Source organism: Xiphophorus couchianus, chromosome 15 (assembly GCF_001444195.1).
Source record: "Xiphophorus couchianus chromosome 15, X_couchianus-1.0, whole genome shotgun sequence".
Lineage (NCBI taxonomy): Eukaryota > Metazoa > Chordata > Actinopteri > Cyprinodontiformes > Poeciliidae > Xiphophorus > Xiphophorus couchianus.
Window position 1 is genome coordinate 21,538,275 of NC_040242.1, and position 20,857 is coordinate 21,559,131.

Here is a 20,857-nt window from a genome sequence, read left to right on the forward strand (position 1 = left end):
CCCACCCTGCAGCCAATAAGACCAGGCTGATGCTATGATCAAGTGCTTAATGGAAGCTGTCATCCTCAGCGATGCAGTTCCTCTACAGCTTTATTGTTATGTTGCAGGAATGTTTCATCACAAAAGACGGCAGGCTCGGAGAAGTCTGACATTTTGATCTCGTTTTCCCCAATAACACCGAACGGGAAGCATTTGAATATGAATAGAGAAGGCCTGCGGTCGTTAATATATTCCTCTTTATGAGCTGGGGTTTCACGCTGAATGTGTGGAGCTGCTAACAAACTGCGTTCAGAGCAGCTGATTTCTAAGCTTCAGCCACATATCTGCTGTTTTTATTGCAGCGCTGACAGTGATAGATGATTTTCAGCCTTGCACCTTGTGATGTCGACTGATTCTTTAAAGATTGTACAAATATCTTTATATCATAGTTCTTGGTGTATAACATACTTTTCTTTTTACACCATTTTTTTGTTTCCTAAACTAGCTTAGTAAGAGGTCATCATAGCACTGAAACATCACTGGTCAAGGAATCTCATTTGTCCCTCAGATTAAAGTTTGTTCATGTGAATGATAAATCTTGTGGAGTACCACCGGGCTCTGTGCTTGGACCAATTCATTGGCAAATTCTGTTTAGTATACATATAAATAGTTACAATTGATAAAATAATCAGATAAGATGGGATACACCTTTACTGCTACGCTGATGATATCACCTGATAGTCTACTATCAGGTGTGAAAACACCCTTAGCTTCTTCAGCTAGACCATCAGGAGATAAAATAACTGTTGGGATGATGTTTTAGGTTCTTCCAGGATCCCATGAAACCCCTTGTGGCTGTATAGATGCTAGTTAAATGAAAGCTATCCCTGTGAGGACATCTCACCACTGTTTTCCTCAGTATGATTTGTCTCTCACTTCTTCCGTTCATGTTTCTTTCTGTCCAGAGACTCGGAGCTATTTCCACCACATGCTCAGGTCAGCCTCCCTCAGAGCTTTCCTTTCATTCTTTGTGCCTGCTTTTTACCTTCATCAGAGTAGCTGTCACACCATGAAAGAAGGATTTAAACAAAAGGGAGATTGCTATCCTCACTCTGATCACCTGTACTTTTAGAACAATTAAATGAGAGAGACAGTTTGGGGAAGTGCTGCTTGTATGACGCTGTGGTTTTTCCTGCCTTTGTCAGGGTCAAAAAAGTGTTTGCCGTCCAAAGAACAGTTTTCCGAGGGACCAGTAGCAGACCATTGTTTCCATTTCAAAAATGGAAACTCTGTCAGTATTCTGTTAATGTCAAGAAAACATAATTTCACAATTGTGGTGTTTCCATTAAATTAGAAACGCAATTAAAATCACCTGTGAATAAGTTTGTTCACATGATAAGTCATTCAAAAATATGCCATGATCTAACTACTTCCTGTTGTCTTCTTCTTCATGGTTTGCGCCACCAGCAACATTTGATTGTTGATCATGTGACTCGTGTGACGGGAAAAAGTTTCCATTGCCGTTTTGCACAATAAACCAGTTTCGTAACACAGTCCAAAAAAAAGCCACCTCTTCCTCGCGCCAACATTTAGCTTTTGACAGAAACCAGGAGTTTCTTTTTTAATTGCCTTGTTTTCATTATGCACATTTAGTTTTGTAATTTTATTGTGCACAATTTTATGGTTAATGGAATCGCAGCACCTTAGTCTACTTTCTGTTGTCCAACAGGTTCTGCAGGTAATCCGGCCTGGTTGTGGTCAGTGGGTTGATGATCTGAAGTACAAAACAAGTAAAAGCAGCAGAACTCTGTGGGGGGTAAAATCCTTTTTCACAGCCCTGGCTGTGCGTGTGAAGGCAGACAGGCGTGTTTAGTTTTCATCGAGGCTGTGGTTTTCTGCCCTCCTGCACTTGAAGAGGCGTTCAGTTTAAAACACGTTTTGTGTTATTAGTGAACATGTAGCCGTCTGAATAATGCATCTGAACCCCGGCCTCTTTACTCTGTGATGTTCGAGGCCGGGCGAACACAATGTGTTGCCCAGTGTGCTGTGAAATATAAATGAGCACTGAAGTGGCGTTCTTTGTGAATCACATGAACTGCTTTGGTGAAAAAGGTTGCGGAAGAATTCAATGGACATTTAAGATGTTCACAGGGGTTTGCAAGGCTGAACCTAAACCACACAATCTAATGTGCGATTCAAGACCGCCTTTAAAGCTGAACCTTGTCACTAGTAGTTGTTCAGTATATATATATATATATATATATATATATATATATATATATATATATACTCAAGAAAAGATTGTCTCTGTTTTCAACAGAATTTGTACATGTAAGCAACCGGCTTCAACAGATTCATAGATTAATATGCAGAGACCGGACATGTAGAAAAAGTAAGATTTAAAAGAAAAATATTAATACTACAGCCAACATTGAACGTCATTTTAAAACCTACATAAAAATTCATACTCATTAATCAATACTCCAAACTCTCACATGGGTATATCAAAGAATACATTCAACAATAGGCTAAACATATTCACTTGTAAAATTTATTTAAAATGTGTTTTTGATTCTTTGGGGACGTTTAGCAGAAATATAGCCTGGTCATTGCTTTCTTGTGTAAATCCACTGGATTAAAGCCTCGCGTCATAGACAGTCTGGGCTTTCTCCCATTGACTTGGATTCCCTCGGTTAGAATTCATACCAGGCCAATCAGTGAACAGAAGAAGTTGTGAACAATGATGGCGATTTTCTTCTCTGTTTTAGAATTGTAGTTTGCCTGTAGTTTTACCAATGGCAGCGGAGGAAGTTAAGGAAGCCGATCACTTTGTGTTGGCCACACTACCAAATGTTGAATTAACATGAACAACCGCCTTTGTTCTGCTCTGTATGTCTCTCTTTAAAGTAGAAGATGGTTGTTTACAGTGCAGGTAATTTCTGGTAAGCTTCATAGCACCAAGCGAGGTCATTACATACATCAATCATTACAGATTGGGTAGAGTTTATAACATCAACAGAGTCCATGCCTCCAGGAAGGCATCATTTCTCAACAGCCAATAGTCCTGACCATCTTTACAAAGCAAAGTGTAGTTCAAGGGGCTGGTCTCAAATCTGCTACTGCCCCCTACTGGCATGTTTGTTCCTTTGTTGTCCTCACAAGAGTTCCTGCAACAGTGTGATGTGCTGGGTTCGCTGTAGTTGGTGTGTTAAAGCCTGCAGCCTGTGGTCCAGCAGCAGGTCCAGTCGTTGTCTTTTCTCAGTGTTTTAAATCAAACTAGGCTGTTAGTATGAACACCAAGTGTTTTCTGAGATAGCTGTGAATTGAACATTGGCTGCTACATCATGACCTGGGTGCTGGTGTTGGTGTGAAGAAGGAAAAGAAAAAAGAAGCACCTGACATGAGTACTAATAATAAAATGTTGGGTTTTTTTCTCCAGAATGATCTAACACTTCCTGTATTTTGCTCCTGCCTTCCAGTTGGTGCTGCCAGAGTACTCCATCCATGGGCTGTTCTGCATAATGTTCCTGTGTGCCCAGGAGTGGCTGACTGTGGGCCTTAACATCCCCCTCCTCTTCTACAACACCTGGAGGTAACCATGGAATCTGTTTGTTCTGTGTTTACACTCACTTTTATTTACTTCTGTCATGTTGGTTTTGCTAGGATCATTCTAAAGAATTTGAGATTTTTACCAAATTTGGTAAAGATCCAAACATGCTACTATGGAAGTGTATTACTATCATGGAGAAAATATTTTTTTCGAGCGCTACCACATTATAATGCGATACTTATCTTGTTTAAACGTGATAATTTCATGTCCAGGAGGTGGCGGTAGAAAGCTTTTCGTGCAGGCATAGAGAAGGCTAGTACAGTGGCTAACAGAAGTTGGCCAAGTTTTCCTTCATGCTTGGTCTAAAACATGGAGAGATACCAATGCTGCTTTGCATTGTGGTTGAAACCATTAATAGCATTGCGCACTCTGGGCACGATCCTAAACAGAACGGGACTGCACAGAAGGAAACAGCAGTCCCATCCTCTAGCTGTGGCGGTGATCCTAACTGACCGTCTGGAGCGAAGCTGAAGTTGGCTTCTGATTGCAGCTTCTGATTCGGGAAGTGACTAAAGGCAATTGTTATGGAATGAAAGCTTCTTCAATCAAAACGGAGGTTCAGATGTATTTGCTGAATATGCTTCCGTAGTACACCTGCACGAAAAGCATACTTCAGCCACCTCCTGGACATGAAATGATCACTATTAAACAAGATAACCATCACATCTATACAACATGTCATCACGTTTATACAAGATAAGCGCTACGATTTCTGTTTTTCTCTGTGATAGCAATACGCTTCCGTATGCGTATACGCTCCTGCCTCGTACTACAGCTATGAAGCTATTGTTTGGTTTGATTTAAATGAAACAATACTCTTCTGTTAGGATGACCCAATCAAAGTCCAACAGGAAATCTGTGACAAAACTTAAAAACTGGTATCCACATACTGTCTCCATCCAGTTTAAGTTCTAGAAGAGTTGCAATTTCCTTCCACTTCATAATTAAACCTTACTTGGTGTTGGCCTTTCACATAACATTCTGATAAAAAAAGGTTTGTGGTTGCAATGTTCAAGGGTTATCAGCAGGTCACTTCTGCCTCTCTACAATATGTCTGAGGACAATTAAAGACTTGGAATAGGCTGACATTTAAAATGAGAGTGTCAGTGTAACAAACGACGCAGCTACCAGCTTTAGGAGTCCTACAGCCAGGCAGCAGTCATCGATGTTCATATTTTGCTGCTCCCTGTTTATCTGTTTATCTGTTCTCCTCTTCTCCGGTCAGCGGGTTAGGCCCGGACTCCTGGCAGTCTGGTTGATTTAAGCTCATGTGCTCTGCTGGCTCAGGCTTAGACTAGAGGAGAGGACGGGAGGAGAGGAAAACATCTTGCTGTCTCATTAAATGCAAACTGTGCCAGATGCCCACCGGCTACAGATGCCGCAGCTGGGAGATGAGAGGACAAGAAAAAAAAAAGGAGGCTGGAAGGCGGAGACAGAAGAGGGAATGATATGAGGCAAGCAACGGCAGCAAGACGGGGAAAGAGAAAGCTTGTGAGTGATGCGTGTGAGATGGAACATTGACAAGGCGACTCTCAAGGGGAGGGTAGCTGATTGAGGCTGTGTGTGTATATGCATACATACCATCACTGTGTTCATCTGCACTTTACAAATGTTTCTGGGAAGGTTTTGTTCCAGAGAACAGTTTGACAGTTCTGGAAGGAAACTTCCCAGTGTAGTCTGAGTGTGCATAAAGGTGGCAGACCTTTCCACAAACACCTGTGGGACATGGCTGCAAGAAATGGCGTAGCGATTTATGAAGTCCAGAGGACCCTAAAGGCCATGATCGTGAGTTGGAAAAGAGTAGAGTGCCCTTTACGGGTCAAGGAAGATGTCCTGCCACAAGTGGACGAGTCTAAGTATCTTGAGGTCTCGTTCACAAATGAGGGAGAAATGGAGCGGGAGATTGATATGTGGATTGGTGCGGCATCTGCAATGAACCCATCTACCGGGGTGAAGGAAGAGCTGAGTCAAACGGCAGAGCTCTCAATTAACCTGTCAAGCTACGTTCCTACCATCATCTATGGTGATAAGCTTTGGGTAATGACCGAAAGAACGAGATTACACATACAAATGGCCAAAATAAGTTTTCTCCACAGGGTGTCTGGGTTTTCCCTTAGAGACAGGGTGATGAGCATCTGGTTAGGATGCCTGCTGGCGTTCCAAGCACATCGTGCTTGGAGGAGACGCAGAGAACGACCCAGGGCATTCTAGAGGGACGATGTTTCTTGTCTGGCCTGGGAGCGACTCGGGATTCCTTGAGGGGCTGCTGCCACTGCAACCCAACCCCAGATAGGCATAAGAAAGTGAATGGATGGCTGGATAGGGGCCTCTGACACTGGTCCTCAAGATCTACCATCCTGCAGATTTTAGATTCATCCCTGCACCAACACAGCTGAATCAAATGATTGAATTACCTCATCAGCATGCAGTCAAGTTTGGCAGAGGCCTGGTAGCGAACCATTCATTTAATTCAGCTGTGTGGGAGCAGGGTTGCATTTTAAACCTGTAAGATGGTAGCTCTTAAGGACCAGGTTTGGAGACGCCTGCCCTAAGGAGAGGCCTGACTGCTCTATAATGATACAGTTGTTGGGCTGGAACCAAAACGCTCCCGCTTATTGGTATGTTTGGGGTCTTTGTCTTGTTAAAACATCCATTTCAGGATCACTTGCTCTTCAGGATCAGGCAACATGACCGCTTCAACTGATCCATGATTCCTTGTATGTGATAAATAAACCCCGCAGCATAGCTCAAGAATCATCTTCCTTCATGCCTCACAGTGTACTGTGGTTACTTTGCCTTTCATTCAGGTCTTTCTAGTAGGTCAGTAGGCTTTTGTGAAAAAAAGCGGTCTGACTGTTGAGAAATTTAAAAGAATTGTCACCAGACTTCATTTTCACAATAATTGAATTTGCTCTGAAGAGAAGGTTATTGTAATTCCTAAAAAGCTTTTCATTATAATTCTTAAGTTTGTTCTAATTTGGTTCACTGTCTTCTTTTTGCTACATTAAATCATATTTTAATGATAGTTGTATTACCTAATTTTTCAGCCTGTACTGTTGTTCACCACTGTACCTCTTCTCCATCTCCATTCTACATTAAAAAGAAATTCATGTATTTCATGTATTTTTATGTGAAAATACCTGGAACTGACATTACAGGACATGTTAATGATGATGCATCTTTCAGCATAATGTCTAACATTTCATTTCTGTGGCACATCGAGTGTGCCACAGAGTACAACTCATTTCTGAGAAGAAATGAGTTGTACTTCGCTGCAAATAAGTGGAATATATGCATCATGATGGCAGCTTATTTTTTGGACTATACCACCAAAGAAATGAGGCTTTTCTGCACCGACAGAATGATGCATTCTAATGTAACACTATTCATTTTAATCAGTTCTATCAAATGAAATAACTCTGAATCTAACAAAGTCATAAATATCTGTCAGCAATTAGAAGTCCCCCCTCCACTCCAAGCAATATGCAACGGTAGCAATTCCCTCTTCTTCTCTAATTTCCCACATGGCACATTTTCTGCTACAATTTAAACAGCCCGGCTGCAGTCGGTCTCATTGGACTGTAAAAGCTCTGATCAACATGCGCTGTGCCAATATTGCCCTCCAGGTTTTGTGTTTTGGTGGCATTCTGCATTTGTATTCTAGCCCACTGGGATACAGAGTGTTTAGTTTTTACATACGGGGATTTTTATTAAGAAACACAGATTGGGAGGCACTGTGCTGTAGACGCAGATACAATTCTATTTTTTTGAAAGTCCCGTAGATTCAGAAGCTTCTGAACACTTTCAAACCTCACAAAAGACAAAATATTTTCTCATGTGTTGTTTCAAAATGTGTTTATCTTGTTGGAAACTTAAAATTCCATTTAACGAATTGGCCTTTTTTTCTAACTCTTGTCTTTGTTGCACTCAATCAGTTCAGTGAGAGATTAGCTTTAGCAATCATTATGCTGAGTGAGTCTTAAAACGTTCTGCAAGAAACGGATCTCATTTCATTTTAAGAAGATAAAATGGAGGCTGTCGCATCAGAAAGCACCGACTAGCTGCAGGGTTTATTGATACTTTGGATGATAACTATTATAATGTGCATTGTGACATTTAGGTAATAATAAGAAATAAGGCAAGAAATAATACACAATACTGCACTAAAGAGAAACAAACCTAGATTGTGGCAATATTTCAGAGGAAAATTGAAACACCCCATTTTTATCACAAGGTAAAACTTAGGTATCCGCTGCACCGATACCATCCATGTTTACTTCCACAAACACTGAGCTAGAGGGCGTGCTGTGGTGTGTAGGGGATAGCGCGACATTTGGAGGCCTTGAGTCCTCGACGCGGCCGTCGTGGGTTCAATTCCCAGACCCGGCGACATTTGCCGCATGTCTTCCCCCGTTTCCTGTCAGCCTACTTTCATATAAGGGACACTAGAGCCCACAAAAAGACCCCCTGGAGGGGTAAAAACCAAACAGACCACCTGGGATGTTACTGCGCATTAACATCCTTATTTGCAGTTCACACAGAAGATTAAATAGAAGTCACATATATTAGGAATTCTGAAAAAACTCTGATTCACAAAAATCAGTACTGAGCATTAAGGCCTCCAGTGTGAACGTAGCCTCAGTCAACATGTTGCTGCTAGCTAACCAAAGAGTTAGTTGGTGCCACCAACCTTGCTAAGGTAGGCAGTAGCAGGTTCAATGAGCCAAAAGCCTTTCCTTTGCCTATATTTCCCAGAATGCCATGCGGTCCCGAATCAGAATTCAGATATATTTTATCTGATATATTCTATCAGATAAATTTTCTATTAATATTGATCACATGTCTATTACAACATGTGATCATTATTGATCACCCAGCATTAATCATGCATCCTTACTTTAACTATCACTGAAACCTGGATGATTATTTTTTATGGGATTCTCCTTTTTAAAGCTCCCTTTCCACCCATCCTTGCTTCACTCAGGTCTTCTGCATGATGACGTCCCACCAGATTCACCCTCACCGTCTTCCTCCCCATTTCCCTTCTGTCACCTCTCCCATCCAACCCCCCACACCACCACCATTCCTTGTGTTCTGGAACGGGTCAACTACCCAGGATGTATTGTTGTGCCCACTGCAGCAGGTACTTCCATTCCCCAACGGACACTAAGGAGCTGATCTACGACCCAGCGTCTGTGATGAACGGCGACACGCTCAAGTTCTGCCAGAAGGAGGCGTGGTGCAAGCTGTCCTTCTTCGTCCTGTCCTTCTTTTACTATCTCTACTGGTAAGCACCGGGCTTAACCCAGCGGAGCGGTTCTTAGATGTTGAGGTACGTTATCGATGCTGATCTGAGGGGGCTTGGAAACCTCGTTGAGTAGCGTAGGTCTCTGAAGAGAAGAGGTTTACCGCTCCACAAAGAGGTTTGCTCGGATTCTCCGGCTCTGACATCAAAGTGTGTGCAAATCTCTGAATAAAGTAACCATTTCTCTAGCGATCACATGCTGCCTCCTCTGTGTGACAGAAGTTTAGCCAGGGTAGGAATGTTTTCTTGTAGGCCAGCTATCGCTAATGCATGTGATGTCAAGAGAATTTGATTCTTTACTTCATTGACAAGCACCACCTAAAGCAGCAGCACTCTTACTTGAAATGTGAATGATTCTGTTTTGTGTACGGAGGGTCTTAGTTCTGCTGACTGTTCTGAATGTGTCTGCTGAAATTGTCTGTTGTTCTGTGATGATAATAACACGCACAGTTTTCCTCTCTATGTCTAACAATGCTGTTATTAATCACTCCGGATTCCTGTCCCACGTGTCATGTGGGTGCTGCAGTGTGTGGAACCTGGAAATATCCCTCTATTAGGTCTTATCAGTGGAAACATTTAAAGGTACAATCCTTACTTTTTCTTAAACACTGTATTCTGTAGGGCTTATTTTAGGCTTTAGGGAGGAATAATATTCAGAAGGGAATTTTGACTCTATCTTGAAGTCAGGGTTGTGGTTTTTAGAAATTTATGTTAAATTTCTTTGGATGATATGATTTTGGACATTGTAGCTCTGAAGCGGTTCTTCTTGATGATGAAATAAGCAAAAGAGAACCAAAAGTATACAGTTGAAACCACATATTTTCCATACAGAATCAGGAAATCCAGTTCAAATTACCAAAAGGATTTATATTCAATAAATGCCAGAGGAGGTGTGCGACCAAAATGGCCTGTATGCCAATTCTGCGTGGAGGAAACTTCCAGAAAGTGATTGGGGGCGTGCTGTGGTGGCGCAGGGGGTTGGCGCACCCCACGTTTGGAGGCCGTGGTCCTCGACGCGGACGTCGCGAGTTCGACTCCCGGTCCCGACGACCTTAAAATGGCGCCGGCTCAGCTGGCTGCCTGCAGACGCAGCTCCCTGTTGTGTGTGTGTTAATCTGTGTATAAAAAATTCTTGCTGTAACTGCGAAATAATTTCCCTGCTGGGATGAATAAAGTAATTCTTCTTCTTCTTCTTGTGTGAAACTTGATGAAGGACAGACGCTTCAAATTTTGAAAAAAGCTAAAAAGAAGAAAATTCTCCTTCTCATTATTCTGGCATTTATTAAATAGAAATCATTTGGTAATTCTGACTGACTGAAAACAGAAAAAACACTTATTGTAGTTTAATGTCAGAACATGTGTCCGCTTTACGGTTTGTGTAATTCAACCCTTCTAAAATCTAGTATTCATCAAATTTCATTAAGTTAATGAAAATAACGTTAAGGTGAAAGCTAAAGTGTTCCCTCCTGGCAGAAATTTGAGAAACTGACTTCAATAAGCTTACATGTTGAGCTCATTTGTTTCACATCCATTTCCATACCAGCGCCGACATCAGTCAATAGAGCAGCTTCTGTTGAAACAAAGATAGCAACACCCCATAATGCTAGCGGATGCTAAATGATCGAGTGCGGCAGTATGTTAGATATTTCTGCAGCTAATGTGCGAACACTCTGAGGCAACACCGTCAGCGTGAAGTGAAGTCACAGTGTGGTTGGTGTTTGTGTCGTGGCACTGGGTGTCATCAGCTATGAATGCAGCGCTCAGCTTGAACTGAACTCATCTTGCTTCTTCCATCTCACCCCATCGTCCCGCCCGGCTCTGGCTCATGTCGGACTGTTTTAGAGATCAACCAAGGCGGCGGCGGCGGCACCAGTCAGGTATTCTGCAGCACGAGGTGATGGTGCGTTCACTTTCAGGTCCATCTGGTTCAACATAGTTGGCCCTGCTTATTTTCTTGCGCTTTTCTAAACATTTCAAATGTGCTCTGAACCTGGTGTGATTTTTTTTAACCTGTAGTTAGATTTCTAGAGTCAGGCTTTTTTTCCACTACTACCTCGTGTTATTCTAAAAATACATGTTTAGGTATCTAAGGATCAAATTTTTACTTTGTTGCTGAGAGTTTGTGTTGGACACTGCAGGTACTACTCCGAAAACATCTAAGAGTGCATTCACACCGGCCCTGTTTAGTATGCTTTAGTTGAACTCGTTTGTGAAACCGTAAACTCTGGTTCACCTTCGAACCTCGGTCTCTGTTTGGTGGAGGACGTAAACTCTGGTGCAGTTCAAATGTGAATGCCAAGGGAACTGGAGACCACTCCAAAAACAGGAAGCAGACAATAGCACAGAGCATTTTGGGTACATAAAACCAAAACAAATGTGTGAGTCTGGCTCATGGTATTTTGCCAAAGACAAAAGTAAAATCCTACAACCACTAAAATCTGACGCCACTCCATTTTATTTACCTCAGAAGAAGACACTGAGGAAGTTGTGCTCAGTGTCTTCTTCTGAGGTTTTCATGTCATTTCCTTCAGTTGTTCTTGTTGCAGCGCCCCCACAGGTGAATGGGGGTTTTTCAAAGGGTTTTTTACATTTTACAGTGTGAAAGTGAACCACAGCAGCTAAAAATGGAACAAATGTTACACCTTTGGTTCTCAATGGAACCGAGTCTACCGGGCTATCAGGTGTGACTGGACTGAAGAGAAAAACATGGTTTATGTTTGAAATCTTGATTTGTAAAACATCATGTCCTATATTAAAGGTTGTGGCAATAAGGTGACTAATTGAAAAAAAAAAGTGCTACTGAGTCAACTGAGACTTCAAATTTAATTTACTTTTTTCACGTCATGTATCAAAGCCAATCTAAAAACTGTAAAGAATTATTTTTTTAAAAAAAGTCTGAGAATAAAATAGAATTTTAGCTCATCTGATGCAAACTACAAAAAAAACAAAATCATCGATCTAAACTTCCAAAGCCTAAATCCCAGGTGTAAGTTCAAGATGGCTGCCGCTGTTCTCGGGTTTAAACAATGATGAACGTGATTGAACTGGAAGTGAAGCAGCCTGAAATCTGCTGTTGGGGCTTGTGTCTGTTTTCTCATCCCTTCTTTCTCCGTGGCAACCAGAGTCCAACTCGCCTGCTCCCCTCAGCTCCTCCCCACCTTCACGATGACTTCTACCTGCACACTAACACACTCTGAACACACACCTGCATACCATGAGAGCTTGTATGTTACAAACTACAAGCTTTTTGGTCTCCAGACCAAAACACAGACTTTAGAATATTACTACTTTAAGATGAAGATAATAAATGCAGCCTGCCTGCTGGTTTGCTCCTGCCTGCCCAGCCTCTACGTCATCACCTCCTCCTCACACTGGATGACAATGAAACCCTGCCTCACTAACGGAACACCCCATGGAGTCTGACTTGTACCCCTGTTTTTCTCCTCCTGTCCTTCCTGTCACAGAGATGCTTCAGTAACCAGCACTTTCCCCTCCCAACGAGATGAGCGCAGGTTTTCTGTTGCTGAGCATGTTGCTGGATGAACATTGGACCTCTAACCCGTTTCTTTTCTTTCCATCCCGCCACAGCATGAACTATCAGGACAGTATTCTGGGTTATGTCACATATTCACGAGGACAGCCTGGGTTCATTTACCACAGCAGACAGATGTTACAGGGTAACAGGTGGCACATTACAAACATCACGTTTAAACGTTAGCAATTGGGTTAACCATACTTCAACATAGTCAACACCTATAGCAAGCGATCGTTTCTCCATAGCCTAGTGTCCAGACCTTATGGACGAAGCAAAGCTTAGAACAAGAACTGTAACTAACGTTTCCCCATTAGTTGCAGATTTTAGCAGAGCTTCTTACTCTGCTTCATATGTATCCTACCTAAACATACTTGTAGTTGTTTAGGTAGGATACATATGAAAGGTACAAGGGCCAAACCTCGTTGGCTAAATGCTAGCACAGCTGTATAAGTCCAAGTTTACCTACATGCATTCTTTCAATTTGTACATTTTCAAACTTACAATTAAATGACAATAAAATCTGTCTATGTCATACTGAGTGAAAATTCAAAAATCTTATGTGAAACATGAACAGCAGCCAAACTCAGATGCAGCTAAACATATCCAGTGTCCATATACATCCTCTTTGCCTGCTCATTACAACAATTTTAGAATTTTTCCAAGAATCCAACATAGTATCAGTTTCTATCCTCCTAGCACCTAATGCTTCTTCTGGGCTGTGTATGGTGTATACTGCAGTTTGCTCAGCTGTCAGTGACAACTCTCTTCTTGGGCCCACTCATTTACTCCAGACTTACTTACAGACATATCGGTTTTTTGGACTCTGGACCAACCCTGAGAAGATAAAAAACTTCAGACAAATGAAGTTAACCAGAAGCTGCTTGGAAGAACATGGGTGTCAGACTATAAGAAAGGCCTTCTGTGAAAACGTCTGGGTGAATGGAAAAGTTGAATGTGTCACGTCAGCCATTGGTGGAGGGGAAGAGATCTAAGCTGATATGTGGAGGCAGACCATGCCACACATCAGACCTGACCTTTATGCCGGGAAGCTAAATTGGGAGGATTTGTCTGATGTCATTTAGTGTTGAAGCTTTTCTTCTTTTTTGGACTTGATGCTTAGAAGCAAATAATTACAAAAAGAGAGCTAAATCCTGCTGTAATGAAAGAAAAAAAAAGATCTGGTTTTTCAGAAAGAATTCAAAAGCTTCATAACCTACTGTGGATTTCTCCTCTCTGTCCCCACGAGGCTTCTTGTAAAGATTTGTTTGGAAATAAATCATTTTCACCTTAAAAAGCCACTGATTGCAGTTAGATGGAAACAAAGGAAAGGTGTTTGTTTCTCGTCTGTGAATTCACCATAACTAAGCTGAGCAAAGGTCACTCTGACAACAACACTCTTCAGTGTGGAAGTTCTTAAGAGTCAACTCATATAAAGACTTGTTTTCAAGAAATAAATGAAGCAGAAGCACAAACATTGAGAAGCTACTGAAAAGGAAACTATTTCTACGTAGACATGCTGTTTACCAGGCAGAGCTAGAATTAGTGGATGCTGCTTCTTTATCATTTCACTGTTTTTGACTACAAAATGGAGACATCTGCAACAGGATATCAGTTGCTTAGTGCTAGATAGTTTTCTATTGTACTTCATAAAAAAACACTTTTATTGGCTTAAAATCTTTAACACTATTTTTATCATAATCATCTAACTGAAGTCAAATCACCAAATTATTCAGTGATAGTGACAATTTTTAAAAGTATCTGAATTAATATCAGTATTGTATTGACTCCAGCTACGTAAAACAGAAAGCTGAAATGTTTTAAAAATGTGCTTCATTAAAGTTTTAAAGGGGCAGGATTATGTGTTTTCAGGCACATAGTTCATTTTATAGCACAATCAAGTAACTATGTTACCTTCAGTTGTTAAAATTTTTTTATATGACTTAAAAGAAATCTGACTTTGCAAGTTAACTCCCTGAAATTGGGCTTCTGTTGCTTTAAAAACTCTTGCTCTTTCTGAAGCTCCACCTTCTCTATTAGCCCTTTAACGACAGTAGCTCATATGATGAGCTCAGCTGATGTGCAGCTCCACCAGGTGTTTGCTAATTGCTGCTGGCTAGTCTGAAGGAGCTGAGTGGGGGAGTTGTGGAGGAGGGCTGCCCTATGAGATGAAAGCTTGGAAACTGGAGCTCTGAGGAGGAGCTGCGTCTTTGAAGGCGGGACTAGGTCCACCCAGGCATTTTGCATAGCTGAATGGTTGCCATGGTGATTAAAGGATTGCAAGGATTTCTCAAACATTATAACACGATGTGTTACATAATATTGCCCCTTTAAGTGAGCACACTTATATTTATGTTAGTCCTAACAGATTTATCTGGTTTTAGTTGAATTTTGAAGGACAAATCTCAGACATTTTATGGATGAAAGGGTTTCAAAGTGATTAATCAAAGTCTTATTTTTTTTTATTTTAAAAACCAACATTTTAACAGTGGTGTGTGTAAAAAGATTTGACATGCACAGTGAGAACAGGGGCCAAACCAAGCTGCAGTTGAACATAAACAGAACAGACGTTACTGTCTGAAAATGGGAAAAGACTCCAGACTGTGAGCTCTCCTCCATCTTCAGCTAACATCTCATCAGGCTGTGAAAGAGAAGGAGCTGGTGAAAAACTGGGGATGAAGTTTGCTGGTTGCAGTGACCTCTGGGGGAAAATCACGCTCTTCAATTGTGTTCAATTTATTTCTGTTTATGGACGTTCATCAGCCAGTCGGGGTAAGCAGCTGGCAGAGGCCACACAGCGAGCGTTTAGCCCCTGCCAGCGAGGCGCCGCTCCGTCCTCGTCGTGTCGCTGCTCGGCGGGACGAGCGTCAGATTCGCCACGTGCGATTTGAGCCGTGGTTGTTTTCACGCAGACTTTCATCGCTCTGTCTTCCAGGGGACACCCAGTGGGTGCCAAACGTCCGTCTCTGGGTCAGAGTCGTCGGTGTCACTGGGTGGTTTACAGACTCTGGGCCTGGTGAAATCATTTTTTGCCACTTTGCTGTAAATGTCTGTTTGACGGCTTGTTTTTGCACATGCTCATTGCATTACATGAAGCTCATCAGCTTGTTGCTTTTTATTTTGCAAGCTTTCTGCGAAACAAGCTTTCTGGAAATCACACCGACTAAAAAAAAAAACAACAACAAAAAATACTCTGAGAAACCTGCCAGGAAGGATAGTTGTACTTCCATTTTTAGATTATGGTAAAAACCTAAAAATGTAAACTTGGAACATTTCATTCAGGTCAAAAGAAATGAGTATATATATATATATATATATATATATACATATATATATATATATATATATATACATATAACCAGGTAGATTATTCAAACATCAGATAAGTTCTATTGTTAGCCTTATTCAGTTTGCTGCTATTGCAATAAAATGGCTTTCTTAATGTTTTATCTATTCACAGTCAGATTATTGTTAATATGCATTTATTCCTGAAATTAAAAACATTCCAGAAACGTATCCAGTTTGACGACTCGATCTTTTTTCAGACATTTAAAGTTTGCAAATTTCCAACCAAGTTGTTCCAATTAGATAGTTATTGAAGAATTTTATGATCAATTATTATTATCTGCCATCACCCAGAGTCTGTTCTGAACAACACGTTTCTCACACTCTCTGTATGTGTGCCAAGTGTGAGAGTGTGTGCAGATAAGTCGGCCAGAAGGTGTGTGTTTGCGGTTTGACCTTGCTTGCAGTATTCATGAAAAGAAGCTGCGTCAGAGCAGATTCCTGTCGCCTGAAACCTTCCCACACCCCTGCTGCTGGCCTCTGGAGGCAATCTTTAAAATGACCACACTAAAACGCTGGTATTTTATTTATAATATTCCATTTTTATGAGTTTTAATCAATTCTAAGCTAAAATGATCAACACTAACAAAGTGATGTGACTATAGTATAACATTGTTTAAACCAAATTCACATATAGGGTAGAAGACATTTTTGTTCAAGTCAGGATTACTAAAAGTATTGTGATTAGCTAAATGCTAAAACAATCAGCTCAGTTTTTTGGATCTTCTTAAATGTCCTTTCTTACTTTCCGTAGTATTTAGTAGAATTGCCCTGCAGTCTCTAAGGCTCCAGTCAGATGTTTTGAATATTCTTCCACAAGCTTCAGTTTTCTGTAATTTTGACCAATGTTTTCCAACAGGACTGATCAGGAGATCAGGACGCTGCAAAACATGAATGTTGTTGTCCTCACAACACTTTGGTCGCTAAAAAAATAGATGGAAGGACTTTACTGTTCGGAACAAATGGACAAAATGCACCAGTTTCTCCTGCAGTAAAGAAACCAACACAACATGATGCTGCCATCGCCGTGCTTCATAGTTGGGACAGCGTCCAAATGTAACAATAGTCTTTCTGGCCAAACACCTCAGTTTCAGTTCTAGGAAAACATTGGAAAATAAAAATTTGTTAAAATTCAGATGTTTTCAATCCTTTCAAATGTTCATATGAAAGCCCTGTGGAGGAAACCAAAACGAGCCGTCCATGTTTGTCCTGAAAGACATTGTGTTGATCTGTGCCCAAAATATGATTAATACACTGCCTGTTCTGTGATTTTAGCCAAAATACAGGAATAGATGTATATTAATAATAATAATAATAATAATAATAATAACATCATGAAATGTAATTTTAGGCTACTGGAATATTTTTAGATTTTCTCAACTGTGGGGTTTTATTTCTGAGTAAACAGCATTTATAAGAGGACAATAACAAAACAAGACGCTCCCTGTGGAGGCATTTAGTTCAGATCAACTCAGTTTATATATATTTATATATAGATATATGTATATATCTATATATAAATAGTTATATATTTATGCCTGCTTATTTTGCCCAACTGATTTTGCTTTTGACTCATTTCCTGTTTGCTCTCTTCTTCTTCTTCTTCTGTTGCAGTATGATCTATTCCTTGGTTACCTCATAACAACTGCTTTGTTAGCATCCGGGGTCCAGCACCAAGGGCTCCAGACATCCAGTACAGCAGGTGGCGCTGTGGTGGAAGCGATAATTGAACGTAATGATGAAGACTTAAAACTTCCTGGGTCCTTTTTTTATTTTTATTTTTATTTTTTTTCCTTCTTTCCTGCGGAGCCAAACGATGAACTCAGCTGGAGCCGGAGCCTCTTTTCAGCTTGGCCCAGCCCAGAACTGTTTCGTCTCTGACTGTATATAGAAACCTTGGACTAAACCTGCTGTTTACAGTTTGCTCATAGTAAGAGTTATTACACTGCCTGGCCAACGTTTGTAATACACACACACACACACACCCACACACACACACACACGTATATTTAAAGGTACATCCAACTAGTTTGTGCTGCCAAGCTAGCAGCACAGCAGCGCTAACGCTAGCCTGGAGGACATACAGCACAGTAGCGTTTGCACAGTTTGTCTCAGGCACAGCACAATGAAGCACTGTCCAGACCCGTCCTCACCCGCCGTAGCGTCTTGTGAGTCAAAGGACAGGTGGGTGAGCAAACGGGTCACACTGTTCGGAGAGGAGGAGCGGGCTCGGGTCGGGGCCACGCGCTGGAGCACCCACCCCACTGAGAACACACACAGTCCCCGGGGGACCATGGGATCTACTTTCTGACTTTCCATCAATGGCTTTTGTGACCTGTGCATTTTGGTGTATTCTTTAATCAAAAGGCGTTTCTGTTTCCTTAACGGCAAAAGGTATTCTACTCAGCAAATGCCTCCTTAGTGTTGTCTGATAGTGTTGTTCTGTTGTGGGAAAACTTTGACTAAAACCAGAACCCGTGGAAAGCTTTTGTAGTAGAGGAGCACACGTTCTTTGCACAAATACTAAACTCGCTCTCGCACAAATACCGGCAATATCTGCCTGGGACGGTAGGGATGGCTTCTCATGTTCCGGCTTCACAGGTGAAGGTCTTCCAACGTGTGCGGTCCTAGCAGCCCGCCTCTTCTGAACGCAGGGAAACAATGTGAATCTTTTCTAGCTCTCTCGGACCAAAATGTTGTATTTAATTATTTAATCATATGAATTTATGCCTATTTATGAGATGCTGACGGTTTTCACAGTCTGTTCCAAAAGTATCGTACAGAGTATCAAGAATAAAATCAACTTTAGAAATTATTTCAGGGTATATGGAAGGTTTTTAGGACCCCGTGGATAACTATTCTGATAATCATTCAAATGACTGAGATCGGCTGGACCTCTTCGCAGGACAGGTGTTTGAACCTGGACCTCCACATGTAGCTCGCCCTCCGAGCCAGCAGGCCGCTCTTTAAACCTTCACCGCCGTCTTTTCCTGCCATGTGTTTCTGTGTGGTGGCGGAGCAGAAAGGAATGCCCCCTTCTTCGTTTCTCTTCTTCTAACTTGAGCATTTTATATCCTAAGTGTGGTATGTATGTGACCAAAAAGGTTGAATTTAGATATTGTTTATGAAATAAAGTATTTTAAAATCTAACACCATTCCCAAACTGTTGTCTGTACATTAATAATACATTTTTAATGATTTAAACCTCTACAGAACCACCTTGAACACGTTCACACAGCCCCTTCATACTTTGACACATTTTGTTGGGCTCCAACAGCAGATTTTCTGTTCTAGGTTCATATCTGATCTGACTCAGTAGATGTAACACTGGGTTCTATTTACTCACAGATAAACAGAACCCAGTTCCAGCTGTTTCTGTCCTCAGAGGTTCTGCAGAGATGTATTGGCACCAGGAAGTCAGAGGAACCCAGCTGACAGACCAGGGACAACATGGTGGAGAATACACTGTAGCTGAGGAATAGAAGAGAGTAATATGGCTGTGTTTGTACACACACACACACACACACACACACACATCCTATGTCTTTGTCTTCACAAGGACTTTGCATTGACTTCCATTCATTCTTCATTCATCTCAGCCTAAAACCCTGACCTGTTTTCTAAAGCTAAGCATTACCAGTAAATGAAATGAAATAACATCAGTCTTCTACAGGGCTCGTCAGGATGCACCCAGTCACACGCTGATGAACCCTAAACCTAATCTGATCTCAATTCCCACCTCAGTCCTAACTGGAGACGAACAGATCCACTTTTTCACCTGTGATACCGATATGAGTTTCAGTATCGCCCGATACCGATCCGATGCATAAAAATAGCTGAATTGACTTTAAATGTTCCTTTTTTTAAAACACAGACATAAATAATTTATTTCACAGCTGTGACCAAGGTTGTGAAGATATTGGTATATTTAGATGTGCTGTACTGGTGCAAACATGTAGAAACAACTTAAACTTACTCATTAAGTGCAAGCAGGAGACTAACAGCCAATGGAAAATAAGCAATAGAAAAACTGAAACTGACAGGAACAATAGAGGTCGACGACCTTTGGTCAAATAAACTGTAACGAACCTTTCAAATAGTTCAGAAAGTGCAACTAGGAATTCTAAATATAATGTAAAATAATGAATAAAGCATGATGTCACTCAGAACACAAAGCATAGAATTAGGCTGAAAAGATCTGTTCCTCTGACACTGTCACAAATATTCAATCAATAATTGTTTTCAATATCAGGACCGATATAGATATTAATATCATCTCTAGTTCAAGTCTTAACTCCTAACCCAAAAACAACACATGTTCTGATTGGGCCTGGCTTTCGGGTCCACTCAACATAGTAAATCTTAAAAAGCATTGGCCTTACAAGGTGAGAAATACTAAAACACACACACACACACGCAGGTGACCAAAAGTGTGTCATCACTGTGGCAGACATGCTATGACAGATTGTTGACAGCCTGTCCTCCCAGGATGCACCTGGGTGCTGCCTACATGTCTGCCATAAATTGATTCATAATTAAACCAGGCACACACACAGCCGACCTGCTGGCCTCTCATCGTGTGTGTGTGTGTGTGTGTGTGTGTGTGTGTGCGTGTTGCTTTGTGTGTATTTGAGTGAACTGGCAGTGATGGTTCTGGATTTTCCCTTGTCCTGTAGCTTCCTCTCTCATCTGCCCTTGTTTCCTTTTTCTTTTCCAAAAAAAGCAGTTGGTGACCTTGAGTTGGTGTCCTGCAGCTCTAGGACGCGGCGCTCAGGGGCCCGAGACCTCAAGCTTGTTTATAAAAGTCACTTTTTGGTATGACAGGGGCAAAATTTAGTCTTTCCTGCAGAGGACTGCAGCCCAACGATGCTTCTGGGAACTGAACAGAACCAGGCTGGCTGACTTACAATAACTCAGAAACAGATTTTCAAACAGTCAAAGCAAAATCATCAGACACCAGGTTTTTGAGATTTAGACTTAGATTGTGCTGGAGTCTCAGTAACTTATCCAATACACACTCGCACTCGCACACACACATACAGTACAGACCAAACGTTTGGACACACTTTCTAATTGAATTCAATGA

The 20,857-nt window shown here is 41.3% G+C and overlaps 1 protein-coding gene across 2 annotated transcripts in view; it reads left to right on the forward strand.

The window, feature by feature from the left end:
* cnih3 (cornichon family AMPA receptor auxiliary protein 3) overlaps window positions 1–18,928 on the forward strand; it is a 56,555-nt gene extending 37,627 nt beyond the window's left edge. The window contains exons 4-7 of one of the 2 annotated variants that reach the window (XM_028040653.1): window positions 3,459–3,571; window positions 8,730–8,876; window positions 9,421–9,476; window positions 17,386–18,928. In XM_028040653.1, the coding sequence (XP_027896454.1) occupies window positions 3,459–3,571; window positions 8,730–8,876; window positions 9,421–9,451 (291 nt within the window). In that variant the 3' untranslated portion in view covers window positions 9,452–9,476; window positions 17,386–18,928. The remainder of the gene's footprint in view (window positions 1–3,458; window positions 3,572–8,729; window positions 8,877–9,420; window positions 9,477–17,385) is intronic. The other variant, XM_028040654.1, reaches the window with a different exon arrangement.
* The last annotated feature ends 1,929 nt before the right edge of the window (window positions 18,929–20,857 follow it).